Genomic DNA, 22,159 nt, shown 5'->3' on the forward strand with positions numbered 1-22,159 from the left:
GAATAAAATCCCTGACATGTGACGCGATCTCAAGGTTGCCTTCCCCGGATTTTCGGGTATGTAGGTATAGTACGGACTAGTCCATCCAGTCAATGCGCTTTATACCGGCCGTTAATACGATGGAAATTTCACGCTGACAGACAAGAAACACCTTAGTTCGAGATTTTATAAGATATCAGCTGTATTTGGAGTTTGGCTGCCATTTTATTCGTTCTCCCATACGAAAGCGTGTATTAACCACGCCTGAACTTTTTGCGTGTCTGTTCTACTTATACATTGATGCGCTACCCATATGCCATGGGGTATTTTCAGAAAAATGACCGGTTCAACAAGAGCTTCTTGGCTCCAGCATAATGCGCAGCCAGATACGTGTCCCTCTCCATTTCTGCTCACTCATCATCGTCATCATCCTCAATGATGTTACGCTTTCTGCCTCTACCACCAGTAGACTCGCTGGTAACTGGGGGAGGAGGTGCCTCGTCGTCCAAGTCCGCTTCAGCGTCAGCATCAGCATCGCTCGACTCCTCCGGTTTGGATGACTTCAGCTTCTTGGATCTTGGCTCCTCTCTTTCGCTCTCGTCGTCAACCATTTCCTCTTCTTCATCTTCGTCTTCCGCTCCCTCTTCAAGATCCTCGTCGCTGGAAGCAAGGAAATCATCCTCCTTGTCGTACTCGTCCTCCCTATTTCTGCCTCGTGGGAGATCATCGTCTGAATCGTACTCTGGTCTTCTTCTTGGGCGTTTAGCACCTGGAGGCTTACGCCCCGATCCAGAAGCCCTTGACCCTCCGCGGCCTTCCAAATCTTCCACGCTCAAGCCACCACCTGGACGTCGTGGCAAGCTCGCTTTTTCAGCTGCAGTCTCGCGGCGGCGCTGAGCCTTCAGTCTTTCTTTCTCAGCTATCTCTGCCCTCTTCTTTTGTAGCTCAGGATCTTGGGTATTGGTGATCACTTGGGGACCACTCTTATCATCTCCCTTGTTGCCTCCTCGAGTAGCAGCTGCTAAGCTTCTTTGCAGTTTCTCTAATGCATCATCTTCAATGTCCTTGTTCGGTCTAACGGTGTACTGATTTGACATATGGCCAACCATGACCAACAACTGAGATGCAATCGAGGGGGAAGCGACGTATGAGTGCGAATCTTGTACTTCTTGATATGTCTTACTATCCTTTGGTGGTGCAAGAGGCTTAGTCTGCAATTCGTAGTGTTGGTCACCGACTGAGATTGTTGTGCTCCCATCACTCCATCTGTATACAACGGTATTGCTCTCCAATTTGCCAGTGGATGGGTTCTTTCGGTAGCGCATAGTAGAACTAGCAACAGCACTCGCAGAAAAGTTTGCGGATTTTGTATTTGTGTGATGATCGGATACAGGCAATTCGAATGTTTCGGGGTCATAAGGACGCGGTTCTATGCCGAGAAACTTTGGTAGTCGTAAAGTGTTGAACTGCAGTGTGTAAGCTTGGGTCTGACTCTTGGGAAGATACCATATTACCTCTCCGTCAGAAGGCTTTGGTAATGGATGCCTCCATACTGTTGAGTCCAGAACACGCGCATTTCTTTGTGAATCATGATCGATCTCCTCGGCGTCTCTCTCGGGAGCTCTATCATTTCTGTCTTCATCGTCTCCTGAATCTAACTCTCTGTCACTCAACCCGCGCACTCCAGCATCGGGATTTTCAGCTTCAGAGCCAAACAAGTCATCATCGAGGTCGCCTGCATCTTCCATCACGTCGTCTTCAGAAGCGGAAGCCATGGTTGTAGGCAGTGTATGGCTCGAAACCAAAAATTGCGCCTGCTTTAAATGGCCCGGTAGCCTCGAGTATTACGGGGAGCTCCGTGGTATTTCTTCAACACGGGTTTAAATGCGCGCTTCTTCGCGACGTACTTCTGGTTGCGAGCGCTGTAAACGGTCAGCCAATGCTTTGAGGCTCATAGTCTGATAGTAATGATATAAGAAATTGTTCACTTACACTTTTTGAGTTCTTCGATCAAGATAGAAGAAGAATCCGCCGACGAGTAAGACGAACAGAATGGCTGAAAGGAACGCTGAGATGAATGAAGATACACCCAAAGCCATCTCCATGCCTCAGGCGATCAGGCGACCAGATGAGGCGACAAGGCCCCAACTCAGACACCGCCTTTGTACGCGAGGAGCGGCAGAGCTATTCTAAGCTCTATTGAGTACCTGGATCCCCTATTCTTTCTCACAACCTCAGCTTCTTTCTTCCAACCTCTTGACCATAACAGGACCGTCTCCGACTGCAACTGTCGGCGAAGCGTCTTGACACTCACCTAATTGCCAGAAATACTGGGAGCAAACAGCTCTGCACAAGATGTCCAACCTATTTTCAGGGATGTATGTGGCTTGGTTCTCAAGTTTGCAGTCACGTTGGTAGTTGTTGTGTTGTCGTGTTTTTGGATGAGAAGACTTTATGTTTCCCTCCAGTAGATCTTTTGCTGAAGGAACCGTGGCTTGATTGCGGCTTGATTGCAGCTTGACTAGTGTCTCGGCGCTCGACATTTCGAGGACGTTCATATCTTAGATCAGAATCCCTCAAGTCGAGTGACTTCCACAGCGCAGATCCAGATCTAGCACGTTAGTAGCCTCAATCATGGATACTTTCAAGAGACGTGTGGTTATTGCCTTCAGGGCGACCGTTGTCCTCATGGGCGCTGTTGTTTTGGGAGTAAACTGGCTCCTACTCTTTGCTTTGTTTGTTCTGTGGACCCCGTTGCTTTTAGAGCTGATCTATGAAGCTTTGCTAATATATCTTTCTTTACAGTAGTGGCCGCTTCCGAGGCGGTGGTAAGAACAACGGCACCAAAGCCCCGGGAGGCCAAAATGGAGCATCGCCAACATCACCTACAGGCCCTCCTCAAGCCCCCTCTCAAGCCTCCTCTCAAGCCACTTCGCAAGCAGGCTCGCAAACTGCCTCTCAGGCCAGCTCTTCCTCTGCCAGCCTGGCACCGAGAGTACCGCCGCTCCCGAACTCACCTTCTCTATCGCAGACCCTTTCTTTGAATGACTCCACTGCCAGTCTTCCCAATGGAGACCCACTTGCAGTGTACAATCTTCATCGTCCTTTGCCATTGTGGCTCAATAATGCCTACGCGCAGCACATCGTCAAAGGCAATTTCATGACCCTATCAGCTCGCCCGAAGACCGTAGAGCAAGGCGAGTGGATTGCTCACCAAGGTAGGGCATTCAAGTTGCGTTTGCAGGGTAGCTCCGTTAACACAATGTCCAACAGTCGTTGAGCATTACCGCAACCTGTGGAATTTCGTCCGCGTCGTCCATGACAAAGAGGAGAATGGAACTTCGATTTGCAATTCCCAAACTTGCCCCCGCATGTCTGCTAGCGCGTAAGTCTCTATGATCACCCGCGTCGAAATCTATCTGACTTTGCTGCGATACAGAAACCACTCTTTCACTTGGTTGAACTCGCGCAAGGAGCCTGTTGAGGTCCCTGCTCATGAATATATCTCGCTCATGCAGCGTTGGATTTCTGGCAAGATCGATAACACCAACATCTTCCCAACTGATCCGGCTGGCGTTTCATTTGCACATAACACGGCCGCCCCCGAGATTTCAAGCGCGACCTATGCATCGGGCGGTCTCAACACTCCTGGCTCAAACACGCCTATCCCAGCTGGCCCGACTACTTTGAACGTCTCTCTTTCTCAACTCGCTGGCCAGGGCGATTGGATTGGCAAGAGCAGTGGTTTCCCACCTGAATTTGTTGAGGTCTGCCAAACTATCTTCCGACAAATGTTCCGTGTCTACGCTCATCTCTATTGGGCCCATTTCGTCGATCCTTACTATCATCTCAATCTCGAAAAGAGCATGAACAGTTGCTTCAGTCATTTTGTTCTTACGGCCACGGAGATTGACATGTTGAAACCTAACGAACTGGAGCCAATGCAACCCTTGATCGACCTTTGGGCGGCCAATGGAACATTCCCAAAGACTTCAAAAGCATACGGCTTCGCCAATATTCGAGCGGGAGAGCGTCTTCTTCAGCTTGCTGGAGTCACTCAGTGAGCGAAACAAGCATGCAAGGTTGGAAAGCACGGCGAATTTGATTTGACGAGATCGACCAAGATGGGATTGATGATGGCATGAAATTTCTCGCATGATCAGATTTGCTTCTGGAATGAAAATAACGAGTCTTCTTGCGTGGTTTCGAAGAGTGATACCAGCATTGCTCAGCAGGGATACTCGACATGGCGTTTTGTGATTTCACAAGGCATAGCATGCTTTCAACGTAGTAGATTGCCCCATCCATAGGTAGTCGAAGAAATGGAAGCACTTTAATAGATACTACTGGATGCTAGCGAACTAACCAAATGTGTCTTCAGGTAGCCGTAGTCCATATAGTATACGCGGTATCTCTTCTCTCGATATCAAGCCGTGACCTCGCTGATTAAATATTCCACCACGGGAGGTTTTCCAGCTTCAATAATGAACCTGCCACTTCCTACATATACCTTGCTCTCTATGGCCTTCAATTCCTCTGCACCAGTCTGGAAGAGTATCTGAGTGACTATATATCATCCCATCAGTCGGCCTCACCACGACAAAGAGCGGCCAGCATCTCAATCACTTACAAGCATCCCCAAACTCCGTAGTCTTCGCATCAGGACTCCCGCTCAGGATGGCGCCCACCTCGGGCGTAACGTTCAGGATCCCCGTGTACTTGTAGTTGATGACGGCGCCGCTCTTATCCTTCACGATACTGTTGACTTCGAGACGTGCCTGCTTCCCCGACGGATCCTGCCGGATGTAATCAGAGCCATGGGCAAAGACCCCATCGACCTTGACCGGGTAGCCAGGCACGGATCGTAGGAATCCATCAGTTGCGAATGGGGCTGCGGCGTTGATGGTGCCGCTGGAGACCTGTCCTATGGCGACGGGAGCATCGAGGACGATCTGGGAGGAGGGCTAGTCAATTGCTGAAAAGAAGAGAAGAAAAAGAGACAAATGTTTGGATTGGGTTTCCCTTCTCGAAATGAAATAAAAGAGACGATATCTTGTACTTTGATTGATCGCATGGCAATAGAGATGGGAGCGGGGTCAATAAATGAATGAATGACACTTACCTGAGCCGTGAACGCAGGGACTAACTTCGGGAAGTTCGACATCTTGGGGAATCTCAGGCTGTCTTATCTGCCTTTCTTTTTTTCTCTCTGATGGGACGGGAAAACAATTGAGTTGTCTGTACAGGAATTTTTTGGGCTTGTATAGTAATACAATATATAATATATAATAATAGATACTTTCCGTATGACCGTACCCCGCTCTGGGCCTTGCTGCTAGATTTCCAATTTTGAGGGGTTGTTCTCTTTGGTTACGATTATAAATCGCACCGCCCAACCGTCCACATAGCGCGTCATTAAATAGCCGTGTTACAGGGAGCTAATAGAGCGGAAGATGATGGGATTTCGGGAGGGGATCAAATGGTTGGATATTTGAGGTCCAAATAAGGCTTCATTGCTCTCGAGACATACGAGTACGTTGATAGGTTGGTAAGGTAGATAGCATTGATATGTGACTAGTCATGTACCCCGTATGTACCTAGCTACCGTGTCTGCTAACCGATTTCCAAGCTTCCGTCGGGGTGAGAGACGGATGAATGGATACAGCGCCATTCATCTGCTCTGGCATAAAACAACAGGCAGCAAGACGCCAAGATCCTAAGAGAATTGAACCAAGGGAGGAACCATCTGACATGGAAATACCTTGAAATTTTTCAGAAGGAGCGATTTCTTAGAGAAATTTCTTGATGGTTCAGAGTTTCGAGCAGTAAGCTCAACTTTAGCTGCAATGATATCTAACTATCCAATAACTCCAAATGATATGGACAATATATAGAAGCCTTTGCTCTCACATCCACAAACGACAAGTCCCATCTGCGCCAGCACTAACACACCATGGCTCCCTTGGATGCCAATCAATGTCCATAACGCCCAAGGCGTTCTTCACCTTATGACCCTTGAGAACCTTCACTGGCACAATCGTTGCATTTTCCATCATATCACCGACAACCTTGCCATGGAAGATTTGCAAGCTACCATCATCACTAGCATCTGCGAAAAGTGGGAAGCCTCCTTTGTGGTATTTCACAGCTCGAATAGCTTTCTGATGGAACCTCATAGTCTTGTAGGGTCGAGTAGAAAGGTCGAGATCATGCCACAATAGACGTCTATCATAAGAACCGACAATCAGATTGTCTCCACCGGGATGGATATCGAACGAAGAGATCCAGCGAGCACCGGGTTGAATGATCTTGACAAGTTCTTGCTTCTGGAGGTCGTAGCTTCGGATTGTACGTTGAGTAGCAACAAAGAAGAGAGGGCGTGAAGGGTGGAATTGGACAGTCTGAGGAAGACCTGGAAGACGGCGGAAAGGAATTTGTGTGAGGTGCTTCGAGAGAGTATGAATAGCAACAGCGCTTCTCTGTGCGGTCGGGGAAACCGTGGAGAAGAAATCTCCACGTCGGTGCCAGCTAATGACCTTGACTGTTGTTCGCACTGTAATCTTGAGCAGGACGCCTTCGTCCTCAAGACGGGATCCAGGACGAGCCCACTTCGCGACCGGGTCCTTCCGTTGACCATTTGCTGTGAGCGGTTGAGTTGCGTTCGTTGCGTATCCAAATCCTGCATCCACCAACTCTCGGCTGATCGTCTCAGTCTCAGGGTCCATTATAGGGGGGACAATGAGGTAAATGTCTTCGCCGGCAGCTGCAGATAGAATTACTGCCTCTCTTCCTGGTCGCCATCTAACGGCATCAACCGCATCTTCGTCGCCAATCTTCGCACTCCAAATTTGTCTGCCAGTTGATGCTTCCCAAACACGCACTGTACCATCATCACCACCACTTGCCAGCCAAGTTCCAGAAGGATCAAGAGCTAAGCTTCGCACCCGACCTTCATGACCACGGAAGAGAGTAGAGCAAACCGTAGGGAAAGGCTTCAGCTCTTCAGGTCGTGGCAGTTTTGGAAGTAGAGATGCCGGGTCAATATTAAGTCTATTCTTCCGAACTCGTGGTGCCAGGTACAAATCCAGCGACCGCTCAAATCTTTCTTTAATGAATCTGTCATACGCTGGAACCTTTCGAAGCGAATCGTATCCGGTAGGTAAGTATTCTTTCTCTCGGTCTTCCGGGTCGGTCGACTCCCAAGCTTGTTTCTCGGCTTTGGTTGGGAGATATTCAGGAGGCGGGTTGTAACTCAGATCATATCCTGGTGGAGCCATCTTCGGTGCTGGAATGTTCATGACATGCTCTGGCCGAGGTTGCTCGTCTTGCCAGATATCATAGTGGACTTCCTCGTCCTCCTCTTCCTCGCGTTCTTCCGGAGGTCGGTATGGCAAAATCCTTCCTTCCCGTATGGCACGGACAATCTTCATTACTCTCTTCGCTTCATGTTTCGACGGAAGGAAACGTCGTTTTGGTTCAGGGGCAGCGCTCAAAGGCATAACCTCCTCAATACCCGTGAAATACTCGACCGTAGCCTATGACATTAGCATGCATTATTGTAATACTGAGGGAAGGACTCACGGGATATGGGTCATAACCCTCCTCAGGCACTTCATTTGCCTGTATCCTCCGCAGAATCTCCAGTTCCTCCTGGCTTAGGTTGAGAGGCTTGCCTGTGGCCGGGTCCGTAAGACCAGTCCATCCCTTCGGCACCTCTATACTATCCAACAATGCATCCAGTGCCTCCCCCTTCGCAGGCCGCATAATCTTCTTGCCATTGATGTCATATCCAATGTGGGGGTAGGAATCGTAGAACGACAACGGGATATTCCCGATTGTGTTAGTAGTAACAGGCGCATCTGAATCGTCGGAATCATAGACAGGGTCTATTTCATCGTATTCATATCTCACTCCCCCATTGGCGTCCGTCGTAACCCTGTAATTTGGTTTATCCTCGTCATCCTCGGCGGCAGGTTGCGCGACGTTCGAATCTTTCTCGTCTGCCTTCGTCCCATTGTTCTTTACCAACCCTCCATTCTCATCATCCATCTCTTCGTCCTCATCAGATGGTATTTCGTCGCTATCGAGGCCTGACAATTCCTCATCGTCTTCTTCTTCGTCTTCCTCTTCTTCGCTCCCCTCCTCAGCACTATCATTTTCAGAATCCTCACTCTGTGACAAAATTCCCTCTAGCAGCCCATCGCCAAACTCGGCATCCGACTCCACATCTGAGGATTCGGGCACGTCGCGGGTCGCGGCTTTGCGCTTTCGAAGGATCGTTGGAGGCGCCATTGTGGGAGACTTTGGTGGTTTTCGAAACTTCTCGAGAATTTGGGTTTTGGAGAATAATTTTTGTCGAGCTTCGCTATCGCAACGCTAGAGCTTATCTTAGCGTGGTTTTCAGGGGACTGGATCTTTGCGCAATGATTTGAGCAAGTTGAGGGCCTCGAACAAGGGACCTTGGTAAGGTAGGTAGGTAAGGTAGGTATGTATACGAGATCTGGCCCCTGGAATAATGGTTCTGATATCGACGTTCGATCAACTCCAGTCCCCCAGCCTCTCAACCTAAATCCTATAACCCGTCGCGCTCAACATGGATCCTAAAGATATCGACACAGCTTCTGCGGTGAAATCTGCGCATCGGGCGTGCGATCATTGCAGTAAGTAGCGGCCAGCAACAGTCCGTCTTCTCCACCTGCAATTACTGATCAACTGCAGGGCAAAGGAAACTTGCATGCTCCAAAGATCCAGATGGATGCGATCGATGCAAGCGAGAGAATATCATATGCCATTATTCTAAGTCGAAACCTATGGGTCGGCCGAGGAAACGACAATTCGTCGAGACAACGATCCAAGAAGCAGGTCAGAACGACAACAATCAAGACCCGGAACCGTTGCTTTCCTTCGCAGATAATCTCGATTATAACGATGACTTACTGGCCGAGCCATACTTTACAACAGGCCAGCCGGTTATTTCGTCCCTAGATAATGTTTTCGAGGGCCTTGGCACAGAAGTTAATAGTGATCAGCATATCTGGCATTTTGGAGACCCGGTTGGAGGCCCTCCTATAAATTTTGAAGATATCGACTTGGGAACCGGCGAGAGCAATATACCTTCCCTAGAGCCGGCACCAAGATCATCTATAATAACGAACACTGCCAACACAGACAAAAATCCCTCATCAACTATCATAGGGCCATGTAGTTGCCTGGCCTCGATGTATCTGTCCCTAGCATCACTGCAGCAATTTCCTTCTGATATAACATCCGCACTTAAAACTGTCCGCGGTGCAGCAGAAACAGCTGCGAAGAGTATCTGGTGCGTTCAATGCGGCGCGGTTGTATGGAACACTGGTCCTCCTCCTATTGAGGCCTTCCACAATACGATGCTACTCGGGACTATGATACCTACTATTGCAGATGGATATAAAAGACTACTCAAGATGGTTGATGAGGAGACTGACGCGGCGATTGCAGCTGGTCAACAAACAAAGACGTTTCGGTTCCATGATTACGGAGGATTGGGTTGTCGAGAGGCAACCGTTCAGGAGGCGATGCTCTGTGTTGAGAAGGGAGCGTTCTTCAGTGCGGTCGAAATGCCACCCATGCAATGGCGCACCACCGTACGAGCATTGTTGAGGATTGATATTCATGGCAATGAGACACCAGGCTTCAAGCACAAGGGCCTGAAAGATCTTGTCGGCGAAATGGAATACCGCCGGAGGACCCGTCACGCGCTCTTGGATGCCGCAGAAGCCACTGTTGATAACGGCCAAGGGAAATGTCTTGGCGAGAGGACCGGAGGATGTCTGGAAATTCTTCGAATGGCAAAGGTCGCCATTGACGATCTAGTGATCCCATGATATTTCCACGGCTCAAAGGAATCGAACCTGAATTCACATCGAGCATTACTACACCTCCCCATATATTAATCGGAGCAAAGCCAACGAGATTTTCGAAGTGTCTGCAGCTCGATAATTTTTCGAAGTTGCGATAGTGATGCAGGAAATCCAGTGGCAGGCTTTCTTTTCTATCTCGGTGCATAGGGAGGGTATTATCTATCAAAGTCAGAGCCAAGAAACAGGGAAGTTGTTGATGGGAAGAAGCGTGGACAATGATTTCCGACAAGTGTCGTGCACTACTTGAAGGTAACTCGATTCCTTGATCTAATTTACGGACAAGCGTCCCCCCTGATAATCAAAACATCGCTCAAACATCTCCCCTCCTGTTACTACTGCCGATTGATATGGATGGAGACACCTGTAATTCTTCTATCTAGCTGAGTTCTGAGCCTTGAAATGACTACCTTGGCAAAATAAATATTCATTTATAGATTAGATAGGGAGGAGAATATCCGTACCGTACCGAGAGAGCTTTATTATTCATTCTTCGTTGAAGCTTAAAAACATATGAGTAGTCCCTTTTTCGCATTTATCCCCCAAGTCTTCATATTGATCAATTGAATGCTTGATTAGAGTAGTTTGAAGCTATCCCTAAACTTTCGCTCCTTCTTCTCTCAAGAAACACATCAAGTCGAATCACGTGGACTCTCCCCCTCAAATTCCCCACAAACTTCCACCGTACCTTGGTTCTCACTACCTAGTACTCATCAACTCCTCTTTTATACTCATCGATCTCAAATGCCGAAAAAAAGAAAGAAACCTCGCGCCCTAAACCTAGGTACCTAGGTACCTAAGTAGCTCTACACACTCACACATACCCCCCCCTCCCCCCACCTCCTCTGCCTGCCTGAGGTAGATATCTAGATAGATAGATAGATACCGACGGAGACTACCTAGGTACCTAGTGATATCAGATTTTAGATATGGTATGGATATGTATATAAGGCATGGAAGTGAATGCCGATGTGAGGATATGCAGTCCAGCATCACGATTCCCTCTTCCGAGTATAACGTATCTACCTAGTACTATCAGTGAAACTAACCCCCCCCCCCCCCAGCTCTCTCTCTCTTCCCAATCCCATACCACGCATACATACCATACCATACCATGAACCAACCACCTTACCTTACCTACCATCACGAGAAGAGTTGGTACCTATGTAAAGAGATGGGGGAGATAGATAGATCTAGAGTTCTTTGATGATAGAGATATGTATCTATCGGGTGTTTACAACCAAATCAGGCTCTGCTCTGCTTGGTGGTAGTAAGGAGGTACTGACTGATGAGTGGATGTCAATTGTATATAGGACCCCCATAACTAACTTTTATTCTTCTTCTTTTCCCTTTCCCTCACATAAGGACGTTGGAACCCCAGCATAATCCTAACTACGATTATGATGATGCACGTTTTTCTATTTTCCTTTCCATTTCCTCGTAACCCGTCATAATCATGACTAACCCGTGATGATTGATGCCAACGCCATTCGCTATGCTATCCCAATCCCCCCCGGCCGCTTCTACCACCAGCCTGCCTACCAATCTGGGAGCTGAGGTGCGCCTCGTTGCTGTCGCCAGAAGTTACTCCGCTGCACCCATTCGCGTCCCAAGAACCAGCCCCAGCGCTCCAACGTCGTCTGCGAGAATTCCCACGTCGTCTCGTTGAAAGCGTCGTCACCCCAGACGATTAACTGACCCATCTCATTGCGTTCGCCGCCGCTGGTGATACCGATCTCGGAAAGGAAGGTCTGGGCTACGTCTGCGGTAACATTCAGGAGACGTTCCCGTAGTGATGGCGAGGGGACAAGGTCGATTCCATAGTAGTGAGGCGTCTCCAGCTGGTTCTTGCTTGGTTTCAAGACCCCGGGCAGACTATCGCTCAGAGACCTTAAGACCGCTAAATGCCGCTCGGATGAGGTAGCGACAGATGGATCCGAGGTCAACGGCCGGAACATCTCCATAATATCAGCTTTGGCTTTGCTGCGACTATAGGGGCCCATCATAGTTGAGCTGGGATACGGGTTAGTCTGAGCAAGAAACTGCGAAGAGGCGTGTACTGACGATAATTGGGAGCCGGACCCCCTTGAGTGAGGCAAGTGAGATGCTTGTGTTGGAATCGTCCCGGGAACATTCAGGTTGTGAAAAGAGGCTCCCATCGCAGGTCGAGAACTTCCGTACCCTGAGGACTCAGGTGAGCTTTGTGAACTATGACGGATACCAGATGGAGGTACCATAGAGTACGGCTGATCTGACAAAGCAGAGGGATCGGCGTAAGTTACCAGACTCGGCGGCAGCATGGTAGATGTTAAAGTGAGACCCATCATGCCAGAACCAAGAGAAGGTGGTGGGCTGCCCGCCCCCGACATCGAAGCAGCTGAGATCGAGGGGGAGAGAGAATAGGCGCGCTCGTTTGAGAGAGGCGGTACACTGAGAGGGTTGGACATGAGATCGTGACTTGAAGATGATGATGGGCCGTAGATCTGGGCTTTCAAAGCTTCGTTTTCTCTTCTGAGTTCCTCATTCTGGTGCCGAAGGCGCTCGATCTCCTCTGTCTGTTCTGTGCTCTGTTCCCTCTGCGCTTGTTCTAGCGTCTTTAAATGTTCCTTTCTCCTTCGCCCTGAAGACTCCAGTTAGCTTTTTGTTTCGGCCATACAAACAGGTATGTGAGAGCGTACGGAATTCTCGTTGCGCCAGGCGGTTATACTACAGTAGCTCAGTTAGTCCCGCTCCAAAGCGCGGTCAGTACACGGGTGAACTTACTTCGCGTTTACGTTCTTCCTTCTCCGCAGCTGGGTCCATGGTGGTAGAGAGGGAGTAGTGCTGCGCGCGCCGAGTGACCGTGGTTTGCATCGACATGGCGAGGAAGTGAAAGAGTTATTATAACTGCTCGAGAGAGGTCGCGAGGAGGTCTAGGGATTCAATCCTTTAGCCGGGAGCTGGTGAGATCTAATACCCATGGCCTTCCTCCCTACCGTTTACCATTCGGGCAAAGTGCTACCCTATGCAGCCGAGACTTTCGAGATCAGGGTCTTAGTCTTCAGCCTTGAGAAGCTAGGGCGACCCTGGGCATTTCCCAGGAAATCCCGAGACCTCGGCCGTGGCTAAGATTGAGTCGAGCGAGCGGGCTCGAGGGAGCAGAGAGTGGAGAAGGGAGGGAGGGAGTATGCAAATCATGTCCATGTCATGACTGACAAGCCTCTTCATCCTGCAACGATGAGGGTAAGCAAGCCCAACGGTCCGAACCAAACCTTGCTATTTTTGCTTCGCCGGCAGGGCTCAGCCCGCTGGAGCTTCACTCTCCGGATCCCGTTATTCGGCAACCAGAGCGACGACTGAGGCCCAGCAGAGACCGGTACATGAGCTGCTGGGTACAGTACAGGAAAGGCTGGCAAAGCTCCCACGGTACGCCGCACAAGAGATGGGTGGGGTGCGATCGACATGTCGGCAGAGTAGTTCGCGCAAGGACTGCAGAGTCGTCGAGTCGTAGTCGCGCACATTGCAGGGAGGGGCACGGAGCTGTAATTGCCCAACTCCCCAAGCAACGGGGAAAGGCGGTGCAAGCGGTGAAAGTGACATCGATGAGAGAACAGAGAACATGGCAGTGGATGGGTTTTCCTTTGGAATTTGTGTATCGTCGATCTGGTGATAGCTACTTGCTCTCGCTCGGTAGGGACCCGACATCGAAGTACCTTATGTCAGGAGTCAGGAACATGGATGAGCCAGGGACGAGCTTCTTGATTGCCTGGTGCCTGGCTCCTGGCGACTGGTGCCTGGCGCGGTCGGCTTCGGGACTGCGCTTGGCACTTGCGAGCGGAGCGGGGAGGGGAGCGAGGAGGGGAGCGAGGGGAGCCGGAGCGAGGAGAAGAGCGAGAAGACGGGGTCTAGACACGCTTTAGTCCTGAATTACCTTAACTTAGCGACCTTTACTTCCCAATTAGGGTCTAGCGTAGAGGGGTGCGCCACATTAGAAGTGGCTGGTGACAACCTATTTTGGAAGTTGGGGGTCTACTGATTTCGCGTCGAAGGCTTGACCGGAAGCACCGATCCGCCATGCATCGCGTCTATTCTCGCGGCAGGATTCATTCCATATTGTCTTTTTTGAATCCTTCGCAAAAACAAAAATATATATAGGATTAAAGATCCATCCATCCATCCATTCATCCATTCATCCATTCATTCATCACCTCGCAGCAATTATAAGAGGATGCTTTATTATTTATAATTAGACTGCTCCCCCGCCCGAATCGGCGCGCTTCTCAGCCTTGTGTGGATGGCATGTGCCTTCGCATGTAGACCTGTACCGTCGTAGTCGTACAGTACCTTAGTATGTACGCGGCAGGCGGGAGTGACAAGTATAGCCAAGGTATTTGGGTATGGATACGTACATCAGGTACCTAAAGCAAATCAGGTACCTAAAGTACCTTAAGGTATGTACCTACTGTACCTTACTATAGCGTACAGAACACACATCGATCATAGACATGCGGTCCATGAGGATAGAGAGAGGTCCAAGCACCGCAAAGCCAGAAAGAATACTTGCTTTGTATCGGCATAAGGAACCTAAGGAGGTCTCTATGTGAACCGTCCGCGGTTGATCCTAGGAAAGCGTCCTCCATCCCTTATTATTGTTGCAAGGGGAAGAGACAGAGACGTCTGCGCTTAAGTCCGCCAGAGCTCCGTACTTTCTTTCGTACGTAGCCTTGACCAATCCGCGCGCCCCCCATTCTACTACGGTACGGAAGTTCGCATAGCCGGCCGACTCGCTGGAATTTGGAAGTGCTCCCCTTTCGGCATGGGATCTTCCCCCGTGTGAGGCTGCGCTGGGAGCCTTGCCGCCTTCGTATCCGCGGACCAATCAGAGTAGGCCGCGAGCGATACGGACGTTGTATGGTTCTCCCCTGCGGCCGCGCCCCATCGTCATCCGGGGTAATATTACTCCGGACTCCGTACGGCCGACGTTGAACCGAATCCGAGTAGTAGACTGTCGTTACACAGTACCTAAGGTACGGTATGGTAAGGTACCAGTACCTCAAGGCAAGGTTTAGGTACCTTAGGCATAGACCTCCTAGGTACCTGGAAGATGCAAATTCCAAAACTGAAAAGCCCTTCGATATTCTGCCATAAACCACCCAACTACTACTAGTATACCCACCTAGGTAGGTAGGTAGTCAATCTGTGGGCGCCTATATCGGATGCTAAATCTTAAATCTCAGCCACGTCTCACTACTTGCATCTGACTCGAAAATAGTAAAGCCAAAGGAAAACCACCCGCCATCATTGGTGACCGCACCTTAGAGCTTGCCCTAACCCGCACTGTTTGTTGGATTATGTAAGGTTAACATAAGGTACGAGGTGTGCTCCACTGCCGCCCCCCTCTCGACTAAGGTATACTACTGTAGTCTGTACAGAGCACAGTATACCTACAGAGTGACATGCTCACTAAGGTACTGACTGACCTGGTTATGAGCAGACTACTGTCTGACTGTCATCTGTAATGTATTAAGGATGGGAAGAGGGCGAAAGTGAGGCCAATACAAGGATTGGAACGCAGTGGCCAGAACTCAGTCTTATAGTTCACCTACCACACCACTACATTTGAGATTCGTATCGTCAACTCGTGTAAGTAATATCCATGTATATTCTATTCATCAGCTTTCATTCCCGCCTTCCAGCGCTCTAAGTTTGGAGAAGTCGAAAACTAATAAAGTACTATCTCATCACCAAGCCCATTTGGCTACCCTCTTTGGTATCGTTGTTGAAGACCTAACGCCTCTATGTTCGTAATCCCCAGAATATTCTCTTAGCGGCCTTCCAAGCGTTGAAGCCGGAGATCGTTCTATTTTGCCCATCAACTGCACACGCTAAAGGCAGTGAAGTTATGTACTCCTTGTAGAAAGGAATGGAAAGGTTTTGCAGGAAGAGGGGGGCACCCACGGCATGCGCATCTATGCCTCTTGTGCCCATCGTCTTTCTCTGAGGGGCATTTCCTTCCCAGACGCAGCACGACTGCCGTCAGTTTCCGACCGCCACGCCCAATACTCACCCAGTCTCACTTCGGCATATGAAGCATAGTCAAAGTCGATCTGGGATATTTTGGCTTGAATCAATGCCCAAATACCCCAATAGAACCCGGGAATGCCTCGGAAGACGTCGACCTCATCGAATAACCGTCTCGTCTCTGCTTCCTCGTCTACTTCAGATTTATCACGGCCTAAATGCGCAAAATAGCTTCGGATGTATTCTCGGATGAAGTCGAGCCTCTGAGACTGCGTTGGAAGGAGGTGGTGCTCGCAGTCAAATCCACCCCATTCTGCAAAGTGGTTGGATATATCAAAAGCTGCAGGGGATGGCGTGGCATACTCGTAATCGATGAAGCTGACAGCCTCGCCAGCCGCGGTAGGATCAGCTGACCGCGGCTGTATGATCACATTCCCGCTTAACAAGTCGCAATGGGCAAAAACAAGCTGATTTAGTTAGTATAAGTTAAGAAAAAGGAGGAGATGTCGGCAATCATTGTTTAAACGGAGCGCTGGGCGCCTGGTTGAACTGAGACCGGGGATTGGTAGCTAGACTCAAGAGAACACTCACGCTGTTAACACCTAGACCTGGCCGATTGCTGAATTCTGCAACCAACCGAGTCAATTCCTTCTGCAATGTTGCTTGTCGTATCTTCTCTGCTTCAGTTCCGATAGGAAGTGCATATATCCATTTTTGCATAACCGTCCATACATTGGGCGCAGGCTTCCCAGGGGCAACATTATCGATAGCCATCTGTAAAGCTGGATCCTTCCTGCTAGGTGTTGGAGTAGGCATGTCAAAATTTGCGCTCCCGTTGATTTCTTGGGATAAGGGTTCACGAGCCGATGGCAGACAAGGTACCACAGCATGCCACTCTGCCAAGCGCCTGGCCACCGCACGCCATATCTCCTCCCTTCTCAGATCTGCAGGAGAGGAGACATTCCCACGAATAAATCGATATAGCATTCCGTTATGAAATCGAGCAAGAAGTGCTGGCGCAAGGTTGTACTGCATGAGTAATTCATGATTTTGGGTTTCACGCTCACGATCAATTATCAGGTCAGTACCCTGACCATAAGCTCTCAGTAGTACGGCTTCATTATCAATTTCCTCCGTTGATAGTCCGGGCCTCTTGTTCACGACCTTCAACAACGTATTCGTGATGCCGTCTGTGAAGCGAATAAATTCAATCTTTCCATCATGCTCCCACTCTGGTCGAAGCGCAAGGATTAGGCGGAGGGCTGAGGTCTGAGATTCAGCTTGATTGTATGTGAGGGGTATAAATCGGACTTTGCTTGCGTCAGGCTTCGGTCCTGAGGTTCCCATGATGTTTGTTGGCTTGCCACCCGGGCGGAAGGAAAAGTCGGTGAGGCGCTGTAGTATGTTACTTGGAGCACCAACTTGAGCGCAGAGATAAGCACTTACAATACAGGAAGACTCCAGAATTTGTCCCCAGATGCCAAGTAGGATAGCGAAGCTCGGAAGAAGTGATAGTGGTGGTTGGCAAGGAAATCAAGCGATGACGTCGAACCGAAGGTGAAGTTTGAGGAAGTGTTCTATCGTTTAATTAATTTCGAGATGGCGAGCCTTGATAGTGCAGAAGGCTTTTTGAGGCAGAGCTGGGGATTTATTTACACCATCGAGGGTTGGGGGGGTAGTGAGGGGCAGTTCAAAGGCGGGAGAAGGCTGATGTGAAGTTGAAAAGGAGGTCGCGGGGTCTCGTGCCTGCTTTCCTCAAAGGCTTTTGATTTGCTGAGTTAGAAGGGTGGGGCGGGGCGGAGCGGGGCGGGTGTCGCTGCGCACGCCTCTGAATCTGCACGTGGTGTAAGGTAACATAGATGGAGAGAATTCCAGGAGGAAGGATAGTAAGCTAGGTACCTACCTAGGTACCTAATGAACAGTAGGGGATAGCCTTATTCATAGCGATTATTGACAATTTACAATCATTAAAATCCCTTATCTACAATGAGGGGAGCATGATTTTAAATCACGTGCAGTCCCCCCTCCCGCTCTGGGACGCTCTATAGGTACCTAGGTAGGTACCTAGCTCTCCTTCAGATATATCTAGAAAAGCCCAAATACCACCTCGGGGCCTTCTGATCCTTGCTCAGAGATTGTTGACATGCATTCCCTCGATCATCCAGAATAAATAATCTACAACAGTCCAAGTTCAATCCCGCTCGAAGGTACCTGTATAAAGAGTAATGATCTTCAAGAACTCTGCCAAAATGCCAAGACCTTATGCTTGAAACTTAAATGTGACAATGGAACTGTACTTCCATATCTGCTAAATATTAAAGCAGACATTTTATGAGCAGCGAGATGAGGCGGAAAGATCTGGGGTTGATAGAGTTGGCTGAATCCTACATTCAAGACTTGAGTAATCACTTGGAAATATTCTAACCAACTCTAGTTGCAAGTATTAGGAGTGAAAAATGCTTATTCGCAAACAGACGCTGACGATCAGACTTAGCTAGGTCGATACCACAATCTCTGGTGTGTATTTCATAAGAAGCACTGTCCTTGAGGAGCCATGAGACAAAGGCTCTTCTTTGATAGTCACAAACCCACACTTTTTGTACAAAGCCTTAGCAGGTAGATTATCGGCATCCACCGCAATGCTCCCAACAAAGCCCTTTCCTGAGAGCGCTGCTTGCTCACATCCGAACACTTTTGCCTTCTCAATGAGTGCCTTGGCAATCCCTTGACCACGCACTTCGGGTAATGTGAACATGCCATTGATACGCCAATGTGAATTCTCTGGCTCCTTGAGTAATGCATCTCTATCGATTGACACCCATGGATTTCCCAAAGGAGAAAGATCCTCTGGTGGGTGGGCAAGTGGGCCAATTAGCGCAAGGCTTCCCACAACACGACCCGACTGAAGAGCAACAAAGGTAGCAACGCTCGGATTGGTGAGACGGCCGTACCAGATATCATCTGTGAAGGTGACTTCGCTCGCGTATGTCGATAGAAAGGATTCAGGTGCTGTCTGCAATGAGAGGAGCCGGAAAGCCTTGACCCGCTCCAGCCAAGAACGAGCACTCTCGTCGTCATGGGGTATCTGGAAGATCTCAAAAGTCATATTGACAAAGAATGGGTACTATGCTTGTCATGTGAAGGTGTTCGCACTTGCTTGTAGGATGGATCAGTTGAAAGGATCACACGATGGTGCTGACACAGGATGAAGGAGTGTTGATGTTATAGTCAAATCCATCTGATCCGTCCCGCGTGACTCATACTGCGAGACGCACAAAAAAAGGCAAAAAAGGACAAAAGGGGTTTGGGCCAGAGGCAGCGGAGTATTATATTTACGAGAGTTCATTTGTTCACGGTCAGAGTCCTGCGTGACTGTGCCCGTGAGTCGCAACTTCAATCACAAGGCGGTAGCTCGGCTATGTTACTACATCAGGTAACGTATTTTGTTGCCTCGCGGCGCTAGCCAGGGGGCTGTCTGTCTCATCAGCCGCCCGCTACAGCCTTGTGCATCAGTGCTCTTCAGCTCGTCGACAGAGAATAGCCGCTCATCATGTTCTCCCTCTCTCTCCCAGGCAAGCATCTTTTGCTCCAGAATTCAAGCAATCATGGCCAGGGACGGGTTGTTTGCAGATTTCGACAACAAGGAGATATACGACCAGAGCCTTGCGCTGGCGCTCGACGAGTCGACGCTCAACTTCGTGGTTGATTTCGGGAGACAGCAGGCTCAGATCGCCTTTAATCTGGGTGTTAGTGATATTGAAGCACAGCTTAAATCTGGAAACCTGCCAGAGAGACCAGTCCGATGGATGCAAGTCCTCCCTTTCCCTGAAAGAAACCGCACTGTAAATCCTCCTGTCTAATCAGACTTTCTTGACAGAAACATATGGGCTCCGAACCGCCAAGCAGATCTCGTCGAGCTGCTTGGAAGTCACTATGCTTTTTCTCTTAGACTACGTGCCATTCTTCAATCTCGACCGCAACTACCAGAGCCTCGGCTTGACGACAAGCATATCAGTAGATTCAAGATGAAGAAGCTACAACATCCTCATAAGGACGACATAGAGCTTGCAACGACTAGCATTGATACCCCTAGACCCAATACCTCTATAAGAAGTACAGATGATACAAGCCATTATACCATTGCGAAGCGCATGGTGAACTACCAATCTGTTGATTTTGGCAACCATTGTGAGCTTCTTCAAAGCTCTGCAAGATGATACCAATACTGAATAATACTATATAGTTCTCTGCATCGGTGCTAACTTTATGCATGGGATTCCAACGGCATCAAATGATAATAGCGTAGTCTCTGAAGGAATGCAGAGGCCCCTGTGGTCCTGGCTCGTACTTTGTGATGACAGTAGGTCTGAATCACTTGAATGGGAAAAATATTTGCTGATACACACCAGATACTGTCATAACACTGCAAGAAGACCCTGGACCGGTTAATAATGTCGAAGATCTCAAGTCGATACGGGGAAACACTTTTAGCGTTTTGAGTCAGCTATCCACCCACGGGCATCTCAACGCGGATCCTATTTCAATGCAAACGGTCCGGCAAGCCTTGGATTTGGATCATGCCCAAGGAAACGTAGGGCTTGAAGGCGCGAGCAATCTATTCTACTATTTATTTGATGATTGGCGTGCTGTCTATTCGACTATTGCTAGCTATCGTCGAAGGCTTGACGAATTGGTATGTCCACATACCTCGTAGGTTGGCAAGACTATAAACTGATCATTAAAGCAAACTGCGATTCTAGGCGATATGGTAAGGTCTTAGTATGTGCATGAAACGAGGTCTCTAATTCTTATAGACGAGGACTTCCAATACGGCTCCAAACATTGAACTCATTCCCCGTCTTCACATCCTCGGCCGCCAGATCCGTCGAATGGAGCATTTATATGCCGGATACAAAAACCTCATCCAGCGAATTCTGGAAACCAAAGAGACTGCAGTCAATAGTGTTAACACTCCTCGTAATTTCAGCGGTCTTACTGCTGATGGCAAAGGTGTGAGACTGGCACAGTCTGCCAGCCTGCGCTTTGAACGACTTAGTGATCGGCTTCAGCTTTTAATCCTGAGCGAAACTCGAGAGTTTCTTGAGGAGAAAGATGCATTGATATCTACTGTACACCCTTTCCGACCTAGCAATCCAAAATATGCCACTGATTTGGTAAATAGTACTTCAATATCAATGCTCAGAAAGACTCTGAGGCTGCTGCACGTCTGACACGTGCCGCAACGCTGCTCGCCAAGCTCAGTGTCCTTTTCCTGCCTGTCAGCTTAATGACGAGCTATTTCTCCGTACAGATTCCGGATCTGCAGGAAAAGTACACCGGAAAGGATTACTGGGATGCTTTTGCAATTATAGTTTGTATTTCGTTCATGTTTTTGTTTTTCTTCAGCAGGTTCTTGATGTGGGTTACGGAGACCTTGGATGGTTGGCTTAAAACCATCAGTAAGGCGTTCGTGAGCCTGTTATTTCGAAAAAGAGCCAAGCATGTTGCTGATCCATATACCAATTGACGGTCTGGTAGGGTGCTTTTGAGGTTTTGTTTGCCTGCATATCTCTCCTCCCCAAATGCTGGCCTTGCGGGAGCAAATTAAGATATGTCGTATAGTGTTCGGCCTGTCCATCACTGAATTTGTTTCAAATGACGAGGGCTAGTTACATCAAGGATCCACGGCCAATTTCACGTTGGTACATGTACCCAAACTGTGCGGTTAAGATTTATAGGTTGTCTAACAAAACGTACCATCAATCACCGCCGAGATTACTAGTCAAGTTCCTGGAGTCATCCAAATGAAGTCATCAGTCATCTTTCGAGGAATCTTAAGTAAAGACCATGCATTCATTATCATTTATCGTTCATCCGTTCCTTCGTTCCACTTCATTATCTCCGAGTATGGAAAACTCCCCCGCATATGGCAAGCTTGGATGCCCGAAAGCAAGCAGCTAGCCCAATGATCCACACCTAAAAGCTCCTACCAGGCAAAGAACCATGAATATGCTTCCCAGGTGTAAAAGCAACGCAAGAAAAGAGACCCTCCTGTCGAAATACCCGGTAGCTAAAGCATAAGCACCGAGGAAGAACGCAAGACGCAGTCAAGACCAGGCCATATGAGCCAAAGCCATCAAGAAATGTATTTCATAAGCCACATCCGCCTCCCACTGCTCTATAATGGATCGAGGCATAAAGTCGATACCATTTAAGGAGGCAAATGAGAGTTTCTACCAGTGTGGAACGAGTTTATGGTTTCCTCAGAAGTCGTCGCCATCTTC

General features: G+C 48.9%; 9 protein-coding genes across 9 annotated transcripts; 3 read left to right on the forward strand and 6 right to left on the reverse strand.

The window, feature by feature from the left end:
- Positions 1-389: 389 nt before the first annotated feature.
- M430DRAFT_101230 (hypothetical protein) lies at positions 390-1,727 on the reverse strand (the record flags this gene model as incomplete). Its single annotated transcript, XM_024860690.1, has 2 exons — positions 390-1,445; positions 1,494-1,727. 2 exons carry the CDS (start codon positions 1,725-1,727, stop codon positions 390-392), a joined length of 1,290 nt encoding a protein of 429 aa, XP_024721530.1.
- Positions 1,728-2,334: 607 nt separating this feature from the next.
- M430DRAFT_100516 (hypothetical protein) lies at positions 2,335-4,043 on the forward strand (the record flags this gene model as incomplete). The annotated part of the gene is made up of 4 exons (XM_024860637.1): positions 2,335-2,357; positions 2,785-3,197; positions 3,253-3,364; positions 3,419-4,043. The coding sequence occupies 4 exons, from the start codon at positions 2,335-2,337 to the stop codon at positions 4,041-4,043; spliced, it is 1,173 nt and encodes a 390-aa protein (XP_024721531.1).
- Positions 4,044-4,185: 142 nt separating this feature from the next.
- On the reverse strand, positions 4,186-5,257 carry M430DRAFT_138587 (hypothetical protein). The gene is made up of 3 exons (XM_024862572.1): positions 5,102-5,257; positions 4,610-4,931; positions 4,186-4,545 (listed from the first exon to the last, which is right to left on the reverse strand). The coding sequence occupies exons 1-3, from the start codon at positions 5,141-5,143 to the stop codon at positions 4,406-4,408; spliced, it is 504 nt and encodes a 167-aa protein (XP_024721532.1). The 5' UTR covers positions 5,144-5,257; the 3' UTR covers positions 4,186-4,405.
- Positions 5,258-5,885: 628 nt separating this feature from the next.
- M430DRAFT_49941 (hypothetical protein) lies at positions 5,886-8,271 on the reverse strand (the record flags this gene model as incomplete). Its single annotated transcript, XM_024868104.1, has 2 exons — positions 5,886-7,514; positions 7,561-8,271. The coding sequence occupies 2 exons, from the start codon at positions 8,269-8,271 to the stop codon at positions 5,886-5,888; spliced, it is 2,340 nt and encodes a 779-aa protein (XP_024721533.1).
- Positions 8,272-8,572: 301 nt separating this feature from the next.
- On the forward strand, positions 8,573-9,842 carry M430DRAFT_27326 (hypothetical protein; the record flags this gene model as incomplete). Its single annotated transcript, XM_024865578.1, has 2 exons — positions 8,573-8,639; positions 8,698-9,842. The coding sequence occupies 2 exons, from the start codon at positions 8,573-8,575 to the stop codon at positions 9,840-9,842; spliced, it is 1,212 nt and encodes a 403-aa protein (XP_024721534.1).
- A 1,311-nt stretch (positions 9,843-11,153) lies between these two features.
- On the reverse strand, positions 11,154-12,968 carry M430DRAFT_34600 (hypothetical protein). The gene is made up of 4 exons (XM_024866582.1): positions 12,639-12,968; positions 12,554-12,581; positions 11,940-12,495; positions 11,154-11,888 (listed from the first exon to the last, which is right to left on the reverse strand). The coding sequence occupies exons 1-4, from the start codon at positions 12,732-12,734 to the stop codon at positions 11,414-11,416; spliced, it is 1,155 nt and encodes a 384-aa protein (XP_024721535.1). The 5' UTR covers positions 12,735-12,968; the 3' UTR covers positions 11,154-11,413.
- Positions 12,969-15,823: 2,855 nt separating this feature from the next.
- M430DRAFT_100779 (hypothetical protein) lies at positions 15,824-17,222 on the reverse strand (the record flags this gene model as incomplete). Its single annotated transcript, XM_024860657.1, has 2 exons — positions 15,824-16,342; positions 16,467-17,222. 2 exons carry the CDS (start codon positions 17,220-17,222, stop codon positions 15,824-15,826), a joined length of 1,275 nt encoding a protein of 424 aa, XP_024721536.1.
- Positions 17,223-18,242: 1,020 nt separating this feature from the next.
- M430DRAFT_34602 (hypothetical protein) lies at positions 18,243-19,221 on the reverse strand. The gene has a single exon (XM_024866583.1). It carries the CDS (start codon positions 18,979-18,981, stop codon positions 18,370-18,372), a length of 612 nt encoding a protein of 203 aa, XP_024721537.1. The 5' UTR covers positions 18,982-19,221; the 3' UTR covers positions 18,243-18,369.
- Positions 19,222-19,289: 68 nt separating this feature from the next.
- On the forward strand, positions 19,290-21,541 carry M430DRAFT_231553 (hypothetical protein). The gene is made up of 7 exons (XM_024864847.1): positions 19,290-19,683; positions 19,753-20,063; positions 20,119-20,235; positions 20,285-20,568; positions 20,620-20,643; positions 20,690-21,004; positions 21,058-21,541. The coding sequence occupies exons 1-7, from the start codon at positions 19,481-19,483 to the stop codon at positions 21,400-21,402; spliced, it is 1,599 nt and encodes a 532-aa protein (XP_024721538.1). The 5' UTR covers positions 19,290-19,480; the 3' UTR covers positions 21,403-21,541.
- Positions 21,542-22,159: the final 618 nt, after the last annotated feature.

This window comes from Amorphotheca resinae (assembly GCF_003019875.1).
Source record: "Amorphotheca resinae ATCC 22711 unplaced genomic scaffold M430scaffold_5, whole genome shotgun sequence".
In the NCBI taxonomy this organism is placed as follows: Eukaryota; Fungi; Ascomycota; class Leotiomycetes; order Helotiales; family Amorphothecaceae; genus Amorphotheca; species Amorphotheca resinae.

Excerpts from the sequence above, each read along its gene's own strand:
- M430DRAFT_138587 (XM_024862572.1), bottom strand. The coding sequence starts at position 5,143 with ATGTCGAACTTCCCGAAGTTAGTCCCTGCGTTCACGGCTCAG. Across the intron at positions 4,932-5,101 it reads TCCCTGCGTTCACGGCTCAG|ATCGTCCTCGATGCTCCCGT; the intron begins GTAAGTGTCATT and ends CCCTCCTCCCAG. Across the intron at positions 4,546-4,609 it reads TACGGAGTTTGGGGATGCTT|TCACTCAGATACTCTTCCAG; the intron begins GTAAGTGATTGA and ends GATGATATATAG.
- M430DRAFT_34600 (XM_024866582.1), bottom strand. The coding sequence starts at position 12,734 with ATGTCGATGCAAACCACGGTCACTCGGCGCGCGCAGCACTACTCCCTC. Across the intron at positions 12,582-12,638 it reads AGGAAGAACGTAAACGCGAA|TATAACCGCCTGGCGCAACG; the intron begins GTAAGTTCACCC and ends GAGCTACTGTAG. Across the intron at positions 11,889-11,939 it reads GGGTCCGGCTCCCAATTATC|CTCAACTATGATGGGCCCCT; the intron begins GTCAGTACACGC and ends CCCGTATCCCAG.
- M430DRAFT_34602 (XM_024866583.1), bottom strand. The coding sequence starts at position 18,981 with ATGACTTTTGAGATCTTCCAGATACCCCATGACGACGAGAGTGCTCGT.
- M430DRAFT_231553 (XM_024864847.1), top strand. The coding sequence starts at position 19,481 with ATGGCCAGGGACGGGTTGTTTGCAGATTTCGACAACAAGGAGATATAC. Across the intron at positions 20,064-20,118 it reads TGTTGATTTTGGCAACCATT|TTCTCTGCATCGGTGCTAAC; the intron begins GTGAGCTTCTTC and ends AATACTATATAG. Across the intron at positions 21,005-21,057 it reads AAGATGCATTGATATCTACT|TACTTCAATATCAATGCTCA; the intron begins GTACACCCTTTC and ends TTTGGTAAATAG.